General features: G+C 39.7%; 1 protein-coding gene and 1 long non-coding RNA gene across 6 annotated transcripts in view; one reads left to right on the forward strand and one right to left on the reverse strand.

Annotated features, from left to right (window-relative positions):
- CACNB2 (calcium voltage-gated channel auxiliary subunit beta 2) overlaps nt 1-17,002 on the reverse strand; it is a 353,267-nt gene that overhangs the window by 235,717 nt on the left and 100,548 nt on the right. Inside the window, exon 1 of one of the 5 annotated variants that reach the window (XM_070254929.1) lies at nt 2,005-2,737. The exons of the other annotated variants lie outside the window; for them this stretch is intronic. Coding sequence (XP_070111030.1) covers nt 2,005-2,052 — 48 coding nt within the window. The 5' untranslated portion in view covers nt 2,053-2,737. Of the gene's footprint in view, nt 1-2,004; nt 2,738-17,002 lie in introns of those variants that run through there. 5 annotated transcript variants of the gene reach the window in all.
- LOC138921376 (uncharacterized) lies at nt 2,031-15,137 on the forward strand. Its single transcript, XR_011433894.1, has 3 exons — nt 2,031-2,154; nt 11,572-11,736; nt 13,469-15,137. It is a non-coding gene; the product is annotated as an uncharacterized lncRNA (long non-coding RNA).

Here is a 17,002-nt window from a genome sequence, read left to right on the forward strand (position 1 = left end):
TTCCAGACTCCACATGTCATCTTCTTTGCAGGCAAATTAGAGATCTCACTGGCAGACATATACATAGTGGGTTCTTTTCCTCCAAGGAAATGCAATATGTTTCAGATTTAACGTACCTCTTGCCTCGAGTTGGCTACCTATAAAGAAAACTGCAACCCATATATAAACTGTCAAAGAAGAGAGGCAAAAACAGCAGCAGGTAAGTCACAGGTAAGAGTCAAGAGACAAACGTTCTAAAATAAACGAAAATTTATTTCTAGGGACCAAGGTATATGCATTTCTTTTATCTTTAAAATACAGTTGTGCTATGTGTTTTGTGTCCTTAACCAAATTACAGGGTAAAAAGTTTAAGAATTGGCAGATGACCCAAATCTTCTAACCTTTCACTCAAGATTCCAGAAAATACAGATTTTGCTGGCTCTTCTATGTATTTACACGTGCAATGTCAGAAAAAGGACAAGAATAAACAGGGTAAAAATTATTGCTTTCTTGGAGTCCTTATTTCAGAATTCCTCTCTCCAAAAAGCTACATAACCAGAGATTTCTTCTAATTCTTTATATAAAAGTAGAAACACATAAAGCCATGGATTTGTCAGTCTTCATTACTCTATAAAAATACAGATTTTCATTTTCAATTTATTTTTATTTTTAATTTAAGATTTCCTTTATGTGGATAATTTCATACTTTAAAAACTTTGTGACACTTATTCCCAAATCTCATTAAAAAGCAATTAATTTTTCAGTTGAAACAAACAAAAAAATCTATTCCTGAAGATGTCATCTTCAAAAATCTTTGCTGGCTACCTCACTACTACATTCATTCCTTACGTGTCAACTGTTGCATTCAAAGACAAATGGAACTGAATATATAACAATGAACAAAAATCTTTCAATTCAAGGGGATTTTAATGCTTTTCCATATTTAAAAAAATTGAATATTATCTTTAAGATTTGATAGGAATGTAGCTATCTCTTCTCTACCCTGCCATCCCCCAGTCTCCAACTTTATTATTTAAATCATATCAGATTTTGACCTTGTTTGTCCCAGAAGTGGTACCTATATCTCTTCCAGTGGCCAGTTTTCCAAGGTCACAGATTCTTTTTACATTATACCCTTAAGTATTGATTAGCTCTCTGTGTAGATTTTCTATTTGTTTGGCAGCCAGGAATCTCAGATGAGCGTTAAGCAATTCAGCACTGCAGTTTGGCCAGCCTGCATAAACCTCTCGTTCCCCTTCACATCGCTCCCTGAAAATAAAGTGGCCTCATGCAAAAGGAGAACGGAAATAAAGCAAGCGCCTCTTCGGAGCTTGTCGGCCAGCGTACTGCACAGCATACTTCAATTAGCATCCAATCATTTTAAGTAGTGATACTTCAGTGTTTGTGGAAGGCTGCCTTGTAGAATTTAATACTCAGACAGCCATTTTGCAAAACACGGCAGGTCCATGAAATAAGGACTATTTCAGTGAAATAGTCACAGAATGATAAAGCTGCTGTAAACGCTGGCGTTACTGCAACAGCTGTGTCATCCATCAAACGATTATCATCGACTATATTTCTGAAGCTGTTCAAAATAGGATTTAACAGTAGCCTCTGTGGCTATCTTTAATTTGACAAACTCTGTGGTATTTCTCTCAAAAAAAGATTCCTTTTGCATGCCATAATTCAAATACGAAAACAGGACTCCTGGAGGTAAAAGAGAATATCAACTGGTTTGAACTCATACAGATCTCTGAGACAATGGACTTCCCAGACAATCCCTGTGCAAGTTATTTCTGACCTTATCAAAGTCACACAGCACGAAAGATACACAACAACGTCTCCGGAAAAATCTCAGAATGTCGTATACCTCAGGTGCCTCGAAAACTCGTTGTACAAATGATTGATGCTCTGGCTGATCCTCAGCACAGGGATTAAAAACAGCTGAAAGAGGCAACATGCACCAGACAGACACGAATAGAAATTTCAGCCCCTAGCTGCAATTCTACAGCAATAGAAACTTACATAGGACACCGGTACTCGCCGCCGATGCACCAGCCCACAGCACTGCATGAAGAGCGGTGCAGAACGCAGTCAGCGTGTGGCTTCACCGAGCTGCACTGTGCCTCTTCTCATCAGAGCCACTGTCCATTTCTTCCCACCTTCTACTCCCAGGTAAGAGGCATGGGCAAATCAACACTTAGCTTCTGCCTCTAGGTAGTTTCTAAAAACACCACCGTTCCTGCAGGCATGCCAAAAGTTTGTTTTCCCTGTTTTTCTTTCTCAGGTAATTTGATATCTTCTTCTTCAGGGAGTTGTCTATTGACCAGAAATCTACAAAAAGCATCATTTATTTTCCTGCAAGAACTATGGCTAACCCATACTTAGGACTGTCCGAATCATTAGAGTTTCTTGGCAACATTTTTACAGTAGCCATTCTCAACTGGGGAGATTTTCAAACATCAGAGAATCCTGCATTTCACAAGCCTGCAGTATCCTGCTTTTTACCAGAGGAGGCCTAGTCCTTATGCTGTTTATGTTATTGCTTCCGAGCACGCTGCTGCTCCCCCGGCTGCTCTGCCATTCTTGCCTTCCTCACAATGCACAGGCTGGCAGCAGCATCCTTGCTGCCGTGTTACCTCTGTAACACCTTGGGCATATCTGATCTGCGATTTCCCCCTCCTCCCTTCCCCCTGAAAAATTACGGAGTGTAGACTTTAATTCACTCTGGATTCCTAGGACTACAGAACCACCCTCCAAATTGTCAGACGCTTTGTCTCCCTGTACGTGTTTCACATGAATTGTAGAAAGGATTGCCGGAGTGGCCTCAGGACCCGACTCACTCAGCCACTGCAGCTACCGTTTTTTTTACTCACCGCCAAATATTCATTTTCTACGTTAAAGCACATTAAATAAACATAACTCTGGCAAGCACTTCTGATCAGAGTCAGATCTAATTAATTAACTGGATAATATACCACCTATGATTTTGATACAAGAAACTAAATAAGGCTGCCTGCAAAGCATAAGATCTTACAAATGAATACTCCTTGTAAGTTATAATTTACATCCTTCTCTAAAGACACAGTTTGTGGACACTGAGCTGATCCTAACATTCTTCCTAAAAGACCTTGTACATGTCACACCTGAAGAAATGAATTATTAAGTCATTTGGGGATAAAACTATTAATTGGTATGGTATCAGCCATTTTAATAAGCAACGATTCACAGAGCCTTTTAGCGTGGAACAGTATAAATTTACTTTTGTCCCCACGTCCAAGTCACTCCAGATCCTATCGCCATTGAGAATATACGTTAACCATTTCACGTCACAGATTAAGATCACTCACCCTTATGCTCTCTAGCCTTACGCAAAGCGCAAGCCTACTAATTCTCAACGCTTTACCAATATTTCCCTAAAATCTATTATTTAAAGAAACAACTCTATATCATTATTAATAGTCTAAGAGGCTATGAGAGCTGAAGAAAGCTCCTGCCTTAGTTCAGTGTTCTTCTCTGACCAATAAAGTAAGGGATGCCCGAAACGTTCAAGTGTTTTGTCTATAAACAACACAAGCAACAGTATTACTAACACCTAGTAATTTATATAATTTAAATAGTCTGTGAAAATTCTATGGCTTTATCATATACTAATTAATCTCCCATATATTTGAAGGTCCAAAAGGGAAATAATGGATAGACAATAAGGTTACTTCTGTGATTAGATCAGAAACCTAAAACCTAAAGAAACCTAAAATAATATTTCTAAATTACATCGCAAATTCGTTTTTGAACTAAGTCCTGGGAAATACTCAACGTTTTCTGGACCATGCAAGATATATTTCTAGTAGGTAGAATTTCAATTTGGTTTTTTAAAGAAACTTTAGTGAGAAATATAGTAAGTAATACGAGAGCACATATAATTCAAATTCAAGCTTTTTCTTAAGGACCCTTCATCAACCTCGACCAGGACACAATTACTAGAATAACTGAATAGAAATAAAGCATAAAAATTAACTCAAAGTTAGATTAAGATGAAAACACAGGAGACATGATCTCTTCTATAATTCTGAATTTAATTTGGTTCACTTAACTTTTTATCAACTATGATATTATTATATGCAATATGAGAGAGATCCCAAGTTCATTAGCAATTCCACCCACCTTGCCATTTAAGGATCCATGAAAAGATGCCAAGTACTGATTTGATTTTGCAAACATTTATCCAGCACCTTCTATTTGCTCGGCACTGTGCTAGGTGCTGGGGATAGGAAATGAATGAAATAGAGTCCATGTCTGTCTCTAGCCATTTATAACAAAACAGAGGAAAGAGAACACAGTGTTTGCGCGCTATGAGAACACCAACGACCCAACTCCTACCCATCACTGGAAGGCACGCCGAAGGCTTCCTGAAGGTGGGGACTCTTGGGCTCGCTTTTGCAGAATGGGGAGAATTGTATCCAGTGGAAAATGGGGACAGAAAGAATCCCAGGCAATGTGCAGCAAATGCACAAGCACAAAAAAATGATATACAGAACATAAACAGAACAAATTCTGTTTAGACAGACGGTATAAGAATGTAAATGGATGAAATATTCATGATATATTCAGACAACAGGGATATACTCAAAGTCCCTCAAATTAAACTAGGTTCTCCCCCAAATCTAGTTCTCATTCACCACTATTTCCCTAGCATTTAGCGTGGTAACAGAAACACAGTAGGTGTGACAACGATTTGTAGTTGTCCCCTCATAATCCATTCTCTACTTCACCTAGGGTAATAGGCATGGATATGTGACTACTGGGCCAGGAGAAATATCCCAGCACCCCTTGCAACTTGGTATGGCCACATGACCAGATTCTGTTCAACAGCACAGGAGCGGAAATGCCACGTGCCAACATCTCAGTCATGCCCTCAGAGGGCATGGAGCATCCCTTCCCCTTTCTCTTTTTCCCTTCTTGCTGGCCTGAATGTAGACACGCTGCTGAGAGTTGGAACAGCCATTTAAGTTGAGAAGGAAGCTCTATGTTCAGGTGAACAGAAAGATCATGAGTCTCTATACAAGTTTCCCCTGCCAACCGAAAGTTTGTTTTACGCCATTTCACTTCTACGAAAGACCTACATTAGTAGCTGTTTTTGCCAACTGAAAGAAATATAAGAGGATTTTCACTTTTATGAAAAAAGGGGAAGAGAGAAAGAGCTCAGGGTTTGTTTTGCAGTGAGCTGTTACAGAGATAAGCAGTCAAGCGCACTGTCATATTTCAAGCCTTCCACATCAGCCATAAGCAGATGACCAACCTCGACATTCAACATGGAGGCAGGCAGACACAGAAGAAGGAGGAGGCATTAGGGACCTGCCTGCCCTGATGGATTCAGACAATGATGAGATGTTAACAGATGGGTCTCTTCCTCTCTCTCCCATATCCCAGTCTCCTGTACCTCCCACCACTTCAACCTCCAATGGCTCAGCCTAACACCCCATCACCACCACCACCTCAGCCTTCCAGTGTGCTCACCGTCTTCCCGATTCTGTTAAGTGAAACTTCACTGGACAGACTATTTCTGCCTTATATAGGTTGTGTATTTATCATCATTCCTGCTTTTACTATATGTTAGTGGGATTTTAGGTTTTATGTGCTATTTGGTATGATTTGCTAGGTTATTTTTTGGATCTGGGAATACTCAAAAATTTTTCCTGTATAAATGAACGGCAATCGCTTCTTTGCTTTATGCCATTTCGGCTTACAAAAGGTTTCACAGGAATGCTCTACTCTCCGATGGTGGGGAAACCTGTCTTGCTTACATATGGACTCTAACATGAAAGAGAAATAAACTCTCATACTGTTTAAGTCACTTTCAGCTTGCCCTCAGTTATAGAAGTTAAACTTGTATTTTAAAAGTACCTCAAAGTGTTTCTGGCATGAAGGATTAATTCACGGAATCTAAGGCTGAGGAGGCGGTGGGGAGTGGGAGACGGAAGATGTGACAAGAAAGTGGATGGAGGGTCAGAAGAGAGGCTGGGACTAGCCTGTGCAGCACCTTGAACACCACAGCCAAGTAGACTTACCTTGTAGGCCAGACAGAATGACTGAAGCCTTTAAATGTGAAAAGATCTGGTTTTTTATTATGACGTAGGAAAAAAATCTCCAGACTGGTTTTAAAAACTAGTCAACAGTTCTATACTATTGAGAAATTTGAAGCTTTTGGGCTTCTGTGGTTGTCTGCATTAAACGTCTATCTACTAAATAATAAAATAAAATGCAGCCAATGAAACCAGCCGTTTGGTTCATGTAGCTAAATCACAAACCTACTGAATTGTTAAATTAGCTATTTTGTTATAATACGAGATATATGATGTTAAATGTTAAAAAGTGGCAATGAGGGGTAGAATGACAAAAACGACAAATGAAAAATAATTGTAGATAAATGCATATCATGTCAATGCCAGGTATTTTTAAAAGTCCAAGAGATTTATTTCTGAGGAGTCTTAATAATCTATGAGAACTCATGTTTATTTCCTATTGGCTTCCTCCATTACTGTTAGCTAGGAGGGACAAAGCACACAGTGGATGTTAAACATTCGATGAAGGGCTTCTTTTGAGAAGAAAACTCTCTGATTACAAAGAATGAAACCAGATGTAGAGAAGCCTTCTGTAGTGGAACTGAAGGTTCCTTGTTAGGGTTTATGGCTCTTTTTGCGGCTGTGGTTTCAGGAAACGAGTGCCCCTTCCCCCATAGACCCTTCAGCCCATACATTCATTCAACTCTTCCTTCATAGTATGCTTTTATAACTGTAACCATTCAGAGCCTAGTGTTCTTAAGTGCACCAACAACTTCTCCACTAATCTTAATAAAAACAAAAAAAGGACCTAGTGTCTATATTCATCCACTCAGTCAACAATATCAGTTTAGTGCTACTCACCATGTGCATGTGTCTGCTCGGCAGTGATGACAAAAAGACAAGTAAAATAACCATGGTCCTTGACTACAGGGAGGTTAAGATCCAAAGGAAAAGATAAGATGAATCAAGTGATCACATAAACATACAATTACAAACTGGTAAGTTCTTTGAAAGAAAGTACAGAATACTATGAAAATGTATAGCGAGTAGGCATCTTCTAGAATTAGAGGGGTCAGAAAAGGCTGCCCTGAGGAACTGCCATTGAGCTGAGGTCCAAAGGCTGGGAAGGTATTGATCAACTGTAGGGGAGATGAGGCAGGGAGAGGGAATATAGTAGCCATTCCAGACGGAGGGATCATTATTTACAAAGGTCCTTGTGGCAGAAGCGAGAACACTGCATTGAAGCAGCTGGAGGATAAATTAAGAGGGAGAGTGGGTCAAGATGAGGATAGAAAGGCAGATGATTGCCAGATCACGAGGACCATGCTGAGGATTTTTATCTTTATACTGAGAGCAATGGGATTCCATTCACACAGTCAAGAGGCATGATCAAATCTGTATCATTTGAAACAAGCTTTGGTAGTGGAGCTGAAGCTAGACTGGAAGATGGCCAGAGAGGAGGCAGGGGGACCAGATAGGAAGCAGCTGTAAGTATCCAAGGAAAAGATGATGGTATCTTGTACTAAGGTGGTGCAGGTGGAAGGTAAGAGAAACAGATGAATCTATCGGATATTTTAAAAATTAAAATACATAAGTGCAAGTATGGAAAACAAAGAAAGAAACCCAATGTAAAAGACACATGTTCCCAAATTTTCTCCATTCTGGATATTTCCATCCATTAGTGAAGTTCAGTCTCCTGTAGCACAAGCCATGATAAATCTTTATTTTCATATCAGTTCCAGTTTGCTTCTTGGCCAGTCCTCATTTCTCTCCTTAGAATCCTGAACAGAATCTCCATCTCACCTCTTGCATCTCCCATTGAACTCTACGTCTTTAGCTACCAAAGAGGATCACACTATTTTATTTCAGTTTCTACATATTGGAAATCTTCATTCTTTCTCTGTCTTTTATTTCTCATTAAGGTGTCTGTGCTCTCTCCATTGTTTTGCTGAGGAAGATTCACCCTGAGCTAACAGCCACTGCCAATCTTTCTCTTTTTTGTATGTGAGCTGCCACCACAGCATGGCCACTGACAGATGACTAGTGTATGTCCACGTCTGGGAACCGAACCTGGGCTGCTGAAGCACAGTGCACTGAACTTAAGCACTAGGCCACTGAGGCTGGCCCTGGGCTCTCTTTTTGTCTATTCTTTTTTTTTCAGACTAACAACCAGGCAATTCTTCCCAGTAATGAGAGTGGTATCACCATCTATGCACAAATTGCAGCAGAAGTAGATAAAATAACTACGTGCAGTGTAATTAGAGAAGTCATACTTTCAAAACGAACAATAATCATAAAATATGTACCAGACTTCAATGATAAGTTTAAAACATACTTTGTGTTAGAGAGTTAGAATACCCATGTTACATTCAAGATTGAGAGAAAACTATGTAACCCACATAAATCCCAGTTCTCTTATAGCCCAGTCATATAGAAAGAAGTAGAATCCAACAAGAAAAAGTAATTGAAACTCAAGCCAATCTTTCATTGCCTATTTCAAACAACATAACAGAGAACCTTAAAGCCCATAGCAATTCCAGGCAAAAAAACCTTATTCCCCGAATCTCTCCTACCCTAAGGCTACTTGCAAGCCAGCCCTCACTTCGCAACGCAACCAAAAACGTCAAAAAATTCCCCTCCCAGGCCCCCAGCTTCCTCATTCTCTCTCCCTCACCCTACATCCTCAGCATTAGATTTGGTAGAGTTGCTTAATTTCTGTAGTTTCTTATATTCCCGATCACTCAGATTCTGAACAAGGAGAGCCAGCAAAGAAAAAACCCTACCCCTTCTATTCTCCATCTCCAGCTTTTTCTCTGTCTCCCCAGATTTAGGTTTTGTATGACAGGGTGACTGGCAATGAGGGAACATTATTCGATGCTGATGGAAGAAGACACATGGCCTAGGCAAAGGCAAAATTCTCTTTATTATGGGAGGTGGAGGAAGTAAGGAAGGAGAAGGGAACGGCCAAGAACACTCCTGTGTTGAAATTTTCTATGCCACACTGTTCTTTCAGAGAATACATCTGATCAGTTCACTTCATTCATTATAGCTATAAGGAAGTGCAGCATGGATGTAAGAAAGAAAACACTGACCCTCGGGGGAAAAAAAGGCAAGACACACTAGTCATAGTGTAACATTTCATGAACAAATCTATGATGATAGGATAAAATACTTCACAGCAGCTCTTTTGATTTCCTATTTGTTTGGAAAGACCAACAAAGAGAAACACACATTTTGTACGAAGTTGCCATGAAATACTCCTGATCGATTTTAGAATTCTGTGACATACGTCTAAACCACATATATATTTTTATTAAAATCCTCACTTGTCGTAAAGATTGCCATCAGCATCAGGCCCACCGTGATCTAACTAACCCTATTCTGCAATTCTTTTACAAAGTCGACAACTGGCATCTTTTTTAAAATCCATGGGCCCAAGTTGGAAAGGTAAAGAAGAAGGATGGCTGCCATGCATTGGCTCCTATTAACTGCCGGCCACTGTTCTAAACACTTCGCACGGGTTATCCTTGATTCTCCTGAGAACGCTATGACGTAAATACTGTTTTTATCCCCATTTTATGAAAAAAGAAATTGGGGCACAATGAAGTTAAGCAGATTGCCCAAAGAAATGGTAGAGCCAGGTTGTCTATCCAGGAATTTGATTCCTGAGCCCATGGTCTTCCAAAGCTCTCTAGGAAAGGGAAAAGCTATTTTTATGAGCTGACCCTGGGGTAATTTTTATAAGCTGACCCTGGTCATGAATCACTGTGCAATGATTACTTAACTAATCCAGTCACACAACAGACACTTATCCATCCTGAGCCATAGTCAGCCTGCCTCTTAGAGGTCCTCCTTGTCGGTTTCCCAAATCACCCTATCTTTCTGCACAACATTCCCACCCTTGAACTGATCCCATTCTCTTTCTTGCAAAGCCTGAAATTTTACCAATTGGAAAATTCATTTTATATAACACATATCTTCTTACAAAAATGAAACATCTCTTAAATACAGAAGCTATATCTAATAAATCATTTACACAGGTTAAATTGTTCAAGACCTTATTTTGTCTATCTACATCTATTTATCTATCTATCTTCACCCCATTTTGCTTCAGAAATAATTTAAGGCAATTTACAAGAATTATTTTAAAATAACATTTAAATTACATGAAATAAAATGGGGATTAAAAGAAAAAACCAGAATCATAAAGATGGGGACATAAAATGGAGACAGAAGTGAGGCTTGAAATGCATCCTATAATAATCGATGCGTTTCCTACAAATGAACCATACATCTGGCTCTAAGCTTTCTAGCAGCCAACTCAAAAAGGGAAACTCGGTCAGTTATATAATTTACTGTCCACAAACTTAAAATAAACCAAATGCTCAGAAGAAGCGTTCTGCTTGGCACTAACACCAGGCGCCAAATTCTCCGGGAGGTCCCCTTAAAAAGGAACATCGTGTAAAGTGATAAACAGCATTCCTGATGGCATCCTTACCATAAATGCATTGATGGGTTTTAAAGAGCTACTTCTTTGACTGACATTCACTAGAAACTAAAAGTCTTACAACATAGCAACATTCAATAAACAATCCGGGGGAGTGAGGGTGAGAATGGGCTAGACACTATACCTAATTCCTTACAGACTTGGCTTGACCTGTGACTAACGGCAACAACAACAAAAAAAGCTAATAAGGTTTACTGATACAGGCACTGAGTAAGCACTATTTCTTTCATCCTTATACCAGCTATGAAGAAGGTACTGCTATGATTTATCCCTGGGTTACAAATGAGGAAACTGATTTACGATTTAGCAACTCGGTCAAGGCCACACAGTTAGTAAGCAGCAGAAATAGGATTTGAACTCACATCTGTTGAACTTCAAAGCTCTTGATCCTAACCATTAGCCCTCCTGAGTTTTATATATATATTTTTTTAAGCTTTTTAGATTTTATTTTTTTTCCTTTTTCTGCCCAAAGTCCCCCAGTACATAGTTGTATATTCTTCATTGTGGGTCCTTCTAGTTGTGGCATGTGGGACGCTGCCTCAGCGTGGTCTGATGAGCAGTGTCATGTCCGCGCCCAGGATTTGAACGAACGAAACACTGGGCCGCCTGCAGCGGAGCGTGCGAACTTAACCACTCGGCCACGGGGCCAGCCCCTGAGTTTTATATTTTTTAATTTTTATTTATTTATTTTACCCGAAAGAAATGTTTATTTTTCAAGAGTATACAATTTAACCAAATTGGCTTTATAAGAGTCGACATATTCATTAGCGCAGGAAAAAAAACAGAGAAAGCCCTCTAAAAATGCATCCATTGAATGCGGTTTCAGAGGATAATCCTCCCACATGTTTGAAGAACTGGTAGGTCGGGGGCTATTTAAAGTTCGAGGGCTCCAAAGTTTTAGACAGTGATGGGCCTTATGTCCTGCAAACAATCCCACTGAACATTGTTTCTCATTGACGAGCTTCTGCTAAGTATTAGATGACAATGACTTAAGAATGATTTTATGTGGCTGGTTCAACACAGATCCATCAGATACAACAACAGTCAAGCTGGAAGGTCAATGAAAGATAAGAATACATTCAAGAAAAGGCCTCCCCACGTGGGTTTGTAGTTGCAGTTAGAGCAATGGCTTTCTTCCAAACACCTACCATCCACGGAGAAATTTCAGAGAACAGGAAGAGGAGGTAGGTAAGTTCGCTGAATGGACAAGTTGGGGGTAAGAACACACCTGGGGGGGGGGGCAGTTGGAGCTTAACTCTGCATGGTACTGGGTCTTCGGATGAGGGTTTAAGATAGCAGAGATGGGGAAATGGAAACACAGCAATCCAAAGACTAATGTTGTCTCGTTCACAATTTGCCTTGGCGCTCTTTCTACCTTAGGCTCCTTGTGGGGGCAACAAGTGTCTGAATATCTCAAATCTTAAATCTTTAGTTTATCCAAAGGTAAAAGACTTTCTTCCCCAGTCCCGCTTGCTGAAGAACTTCTCACATGTAGAATGAACAACTTCAAAAGAGATGAGATAAAACTGAGGGCGGGCAGACCGGCCCTAGGGACTGTTAGAAAAGATGTGTGAAAATAGTCAAACACTAATTGCCTTCCTGTATGTCATTAAATAGGCCAATTTTCACATTTCTTTAGGACTGTATATGGAGGATTAGACGTGAACAGCAGCCAAAAAAGGGACAGCAAAGTGTATATATGTCTGTATGTCTCTGTATCTGTCTGTCTGTACATATGCATTTTAGGAGAAAAGAAATTACCTCAAAAATTACTAAATCTCTATATTAGGACAGATGCTCAAAATCGCTTAGTAAATGATCTGAAAAATAGATTACTATATTAGGTATTAATACTACTACGTGTTCATTTTACACTTTATAGTTTTTAATGTGCTTTTTCAGTTCATCTTATCCTCAAAGAAAAGCATGTAGTAGTATTCTTTTTTATCCTAATATGAAACTGAGAGTTTTCAGATTAATTTAATTACTTTAAAAGATGAAAAGATTGCTTTGGTAGGCCCCCTTTAATTCAAGAAGATTACTGGATACCTCCTGTGTATGGGGCTCTGTAGTGGATGTTAGCCAAAAAGATACGAGAATTAGCCAAGGAATTAGCAAAGACTGTATATATTCACATAAGTAAGACTTCAGATAATTCCACAAAATCCAAAATTTTTCCATTTAGGAACAAAGTAAGAAAATATCATTTAGAGCCAAATTTTGTGTAGACTCTGTTAAGAATCTGTTGAGATTTTCATGGAAATATTCTAGATTGCCAAACTTTCTGTTTTCAACTAAGCTCAAGTCTGAAAACATACTGATATTTTTACAACTGCTGGGTCCTTTTCAAATTATGCTGTTAGTACATAAGAAGGGTTCGATATTGATCTTTTGGTCAAATAAATGAATGAATGAATACCCTTCAATATTCCTTGACATCAAAAATGCCAGGCCAAAGTCTAGGCCTTAAGTATAATATACAAAATAAATTTAGTGAGATAAGAATCCCTTTAGAGAAAGTAAATGCAAAAAAGAAGAGGAAGAAAAGATAAAGAATAGTGTTTATATTCAAAAGTAAAGAATAGGCAGAAACGAGGTGGTAATGAGAAGTAAAAACCAAAACCAAAACAAAACAAACAAGAAAATTTGACAGTTGTCCATAAAAAAAACACAAAAAAACGGGAAAACCTATATCCATTAAGACACCTATTTGTCTAATGCTGACTTTCCTGACTTCAGTAAAAAATATTAAAAACCTGGGTAGAGAGTAGGGAAGAAATGCAAAACTGATATTGAATAAGGCCTTGAGGAAAGACAGAATCAATTGGGGTCACTAGACTAAGCCAAGAGTTAATTGCTGTCTTTAATTATTTCCTAAGCAAATAATAAGAATTTGTTATATTTTCCATTCATTCAACAGATATCTCTTGAGTACCTTCTGTGAACCAGACCACATTCCAGATACTGGAGATACACCAGTGAACAACTCATAATCTCTACTCCACGGAACTAGGCGGCAATGGAACTGGAAACTAGTATTTAAAATGTCAGCATGCAATTTTTCTGCATTATATGAAGGAGGATAAAGAATGACAGATAGAGGAGGCAGCCTCGTGGCGTAGTGGTTAAGTTCACGCATGTTCCACTTTGGCAGCCCAGGGTTTGGGGGTTCATATCCTGGGTGTGGACCTGCACACTGCTTGTCAAGCCATGCTGTGACAGTGTTCCACATATAAAATAAAGGAAGATTGGCACAGATGTTTGCTCAGGGCCAATCTTCCTCACCAAAGAAAACAAAAAGAATGGCAGCTAGAGAGCGGCAAGTTTCTGTTTTACATAAGTTGATCAGAGAAAGCCTCTTAGAAAGATGAGCTTTGAGCAGAATAATGTGAGGGAGTGAGACCATCTGGGGGAAGAAAAATCCAGGCAAATGTCTTCAGAGGGAATGCACTTGGTCTAATGAAGTATGGCAAGAAGGCGGCTGTGGCTGGAACTTGCTAAGTGACCATGGGATTGATCATTTAGGGTTTAGGTCTATTCTAATCGTGAAGGGAATTTATTCCAATTGTAAGGGAAGCCATTGGAGGGCTCTGAAAAGGAGGCCTGACTAGATTTAAACCCTAGAAGTGGCATTCCATCTGCCATGTGGAGACTGCAAGGAGCTAATGTGGATACAAAGACATCACTTTTGAGACTATTGCAATAGTCCAGGTAAGAGAGAGGGCCTTGATCTAATGTGTTAGTGGGAGAAAATCTTGAGAAATGGTGGGATTCTAGCTATATTTTAAAGGCAGAGGTGACGGAAATAACTGATGTTGTGTTACAGAGAAAGGAAAGAGCCAGGAATGAGCCCCATTTGGGAAGGGGGGCAAATGAGGGCTGAACCCCAGTGTGAACAGTAGCTCCACTTGCTGAGAAGAGGAACACTTAGGGAGGGGCAGGCTTGGAAGAGAAAACAAAAAATACTTTGGGGGGATATTAATTTTAAAAGGCCTATAGGACATCAATGAGGAGACGTCAAGTAGTCAACCTAGCATCTAATTCCAGAGTTCAGAAAGGAGGTTTGGGTTGAGATATAAACTTGGAAGTCAGCACATAGATGGTCTTCGAAACCATGAGCTTTAGAGAAATTCCCTAGAGAAATACAGATAGAGAAGTCACCTGGAAACTGATTCCTGGGGCATTTCACCATTTAGAGGTCATAAGTGGAGGAGAATCCAGCGAAGGAGAGACCAGTGAAGATCAGAGAACACTAGGAGAATGCACGGTTCTCTAAGACAGAGGAAGTGATTGCTTGGTCCCATGCCAATGCAAAGTCAAGAAAGATGCAGACGGAGAATTGATCATCAGATCTGCTCAGGTGGAGGCCACTGATGACTGACTAGAGTGGATTCAAAGGAGGGACTGGATTGAAAGTCAGATTCAAGTAAGTTCATTCAAGAGAGGGGGAGACAACTTGTTACAGTGAGTACAGAAAGCTTTCTTAAGGAGATTTTCTTTAGCAGAGTAGAAAATGAAAACATAGCTGCAATAAGATGTGGGAATAAGGAAATTTATTCCTCGAATGGGAGGTATTACAGGTAAGAGAAGAGGGGAAAAAAGATGCTTCAAGAGCAACCATGGATAATTGTAAGAGCAAAGTCCTTGGTTGGGCCAGAAGGGATGGGACCCGTGCACAAATAGTCTAGTTGGCTGAGATGGACCCTTGGTTGGTTCACCCACTGTAACAGGAAGGAGAGCAGAGGATTTGGGTACCGCTGGGTAGATTTAATGGTAGTAGTAGTATGAAGGTCACTTTGGAGAATTGTTATTTTCTTGGATGAAATTAAAAGAAAGGTCATTAACTAAGAAGGAGAAGGGAGAAAGTGTTGGAGATTGAGGACAAAGAAGAAGGAGTGAAAGGGTTATCTCAGGCGTGGTCAAGTGGCTTGACCAAGGAAGCGGGATTAAGAGGCAGTACTGAGGACAGTTGGCATTCATGGTCATAAACTTAAAGGAAAACAGTCCTCATAGTTGTGGTTCTTCTCCCCACCCGTTCATCTGCTCAAGTTCAAGGCCAGAGTCAAAGAGAGTCAGATTGAGCTTGGCTTGAGATTTCCCAAAAGTAGTGGACAGAGAGAAAGAGAAGCAGAGGGGTGAGAATGCATGCATGGGTCACGGAACCTACATGAGGATGAGGAACTATGAAGAGATGTTGGCTAGAAAGACACAAAATTACAGAACAGAATAACAGGAAGAATTTTTGGAGAATAACACAGGCACGTCAAATGAGATCATAGACATTCTTTTCTAAGATGTCTTCAAAAGAAGTTCATCTTCTCATATGCCACTGGTGATGGAACAACATGGAGGCAAAGAAATGGATGAGATAATGTCAATTTTTCTTTCCCCGTCTGATTTAATTAGTTGAGAACACTAGAAGGATGACAGATGCAAGAGAAAAACAGTCTTCTCAGATTCAAGCTCGGAAAGAACGGAACTTGGAGAGAGTAACCTGGTTATGGATAAAACGCTTAAAAAAATCTCTATAGTGTATTTGCCCAATTATTTTTTTTATTATCAGACCACAGAAGAATGTTATTATTCTCATTTATGAACCAGACAGTTCTAAAAGAGAAATAATTGAACTATGAATTTTCCTTTTTTGAAAGATCCAACTCATTATGTTTGACACAAACATTTTTCATCCTTTATAAAGAACAGTTCATTTGGCTCCTAACATCACCTTAATTGGCTCGGGAGAAGTGAGGTTTTTCTGCTGAATTTCTGAGCTTAAGTTTACATATTTGAATTTCAATTTTCTCATTTGGTAGATTTATTTTGGAAAGTGCCAACAGATATGCCTAAAATCTTAGCATAATTTTTTTAAAGGTGTGATGGAAAGAACAGAATCATTTGAGATATTTGGCATCCCTGACAGTTTTCCTACAGCCAACACTTCCAGTCCCACATTGGGCAACTCTATGAAAAATGAAGACATTTACTTTTCTGTCCCTTGGTTCTATTTGGCTTACTATGAGGGGAAGAAGCAAAATATTTGAATGTTCCTTTTTTGAGAGTTGTTGTTAGTTGGCAAAGAGGACATAGGGGGTCTGAGGAATCTGGGGACTGCTCAAGGAAAAAGATATGACTATGAGGTGGCAATGGTACTCACTCAATCTTCACTGGGTGACTCAGACAGACTCGCATGCAGGGGATGTCCCTCCCGGTAGGAGTCTATCCAGATGCTAAGGCACACAGGGGTTGCTACTTAGAAGGGGAGGGGGACAAGGGGAAAAGGGGGATGGAAGACGCTTAGAGTGTCTAGGTGACGTCACTCGGCAGCATGGCAGCGAGGCTCCAGATCAGAGGGCTCAAAGGGCTGTAGCAGCCTGGGGCCTTATGACCACAAATCTCTATCTTACCTACAGCCAGCAGACGTGGGGTAAGATTTAGTGGGATATGCAAAAAGGAT

Source organism: Equus caballus, chromosome 29, assembly GCF_041296265.1.
Source record: "Equus caballus isolate H_3958 breed thoroughbred chromosome 29, TB-T2T, whole genome shotgun sequence".
Taxonomy (NCBI): Eukaryota; Metazoa; Chordata; class Mammalia; order Perissodactyla; family Equidae; genus Equus; species Equus caballus.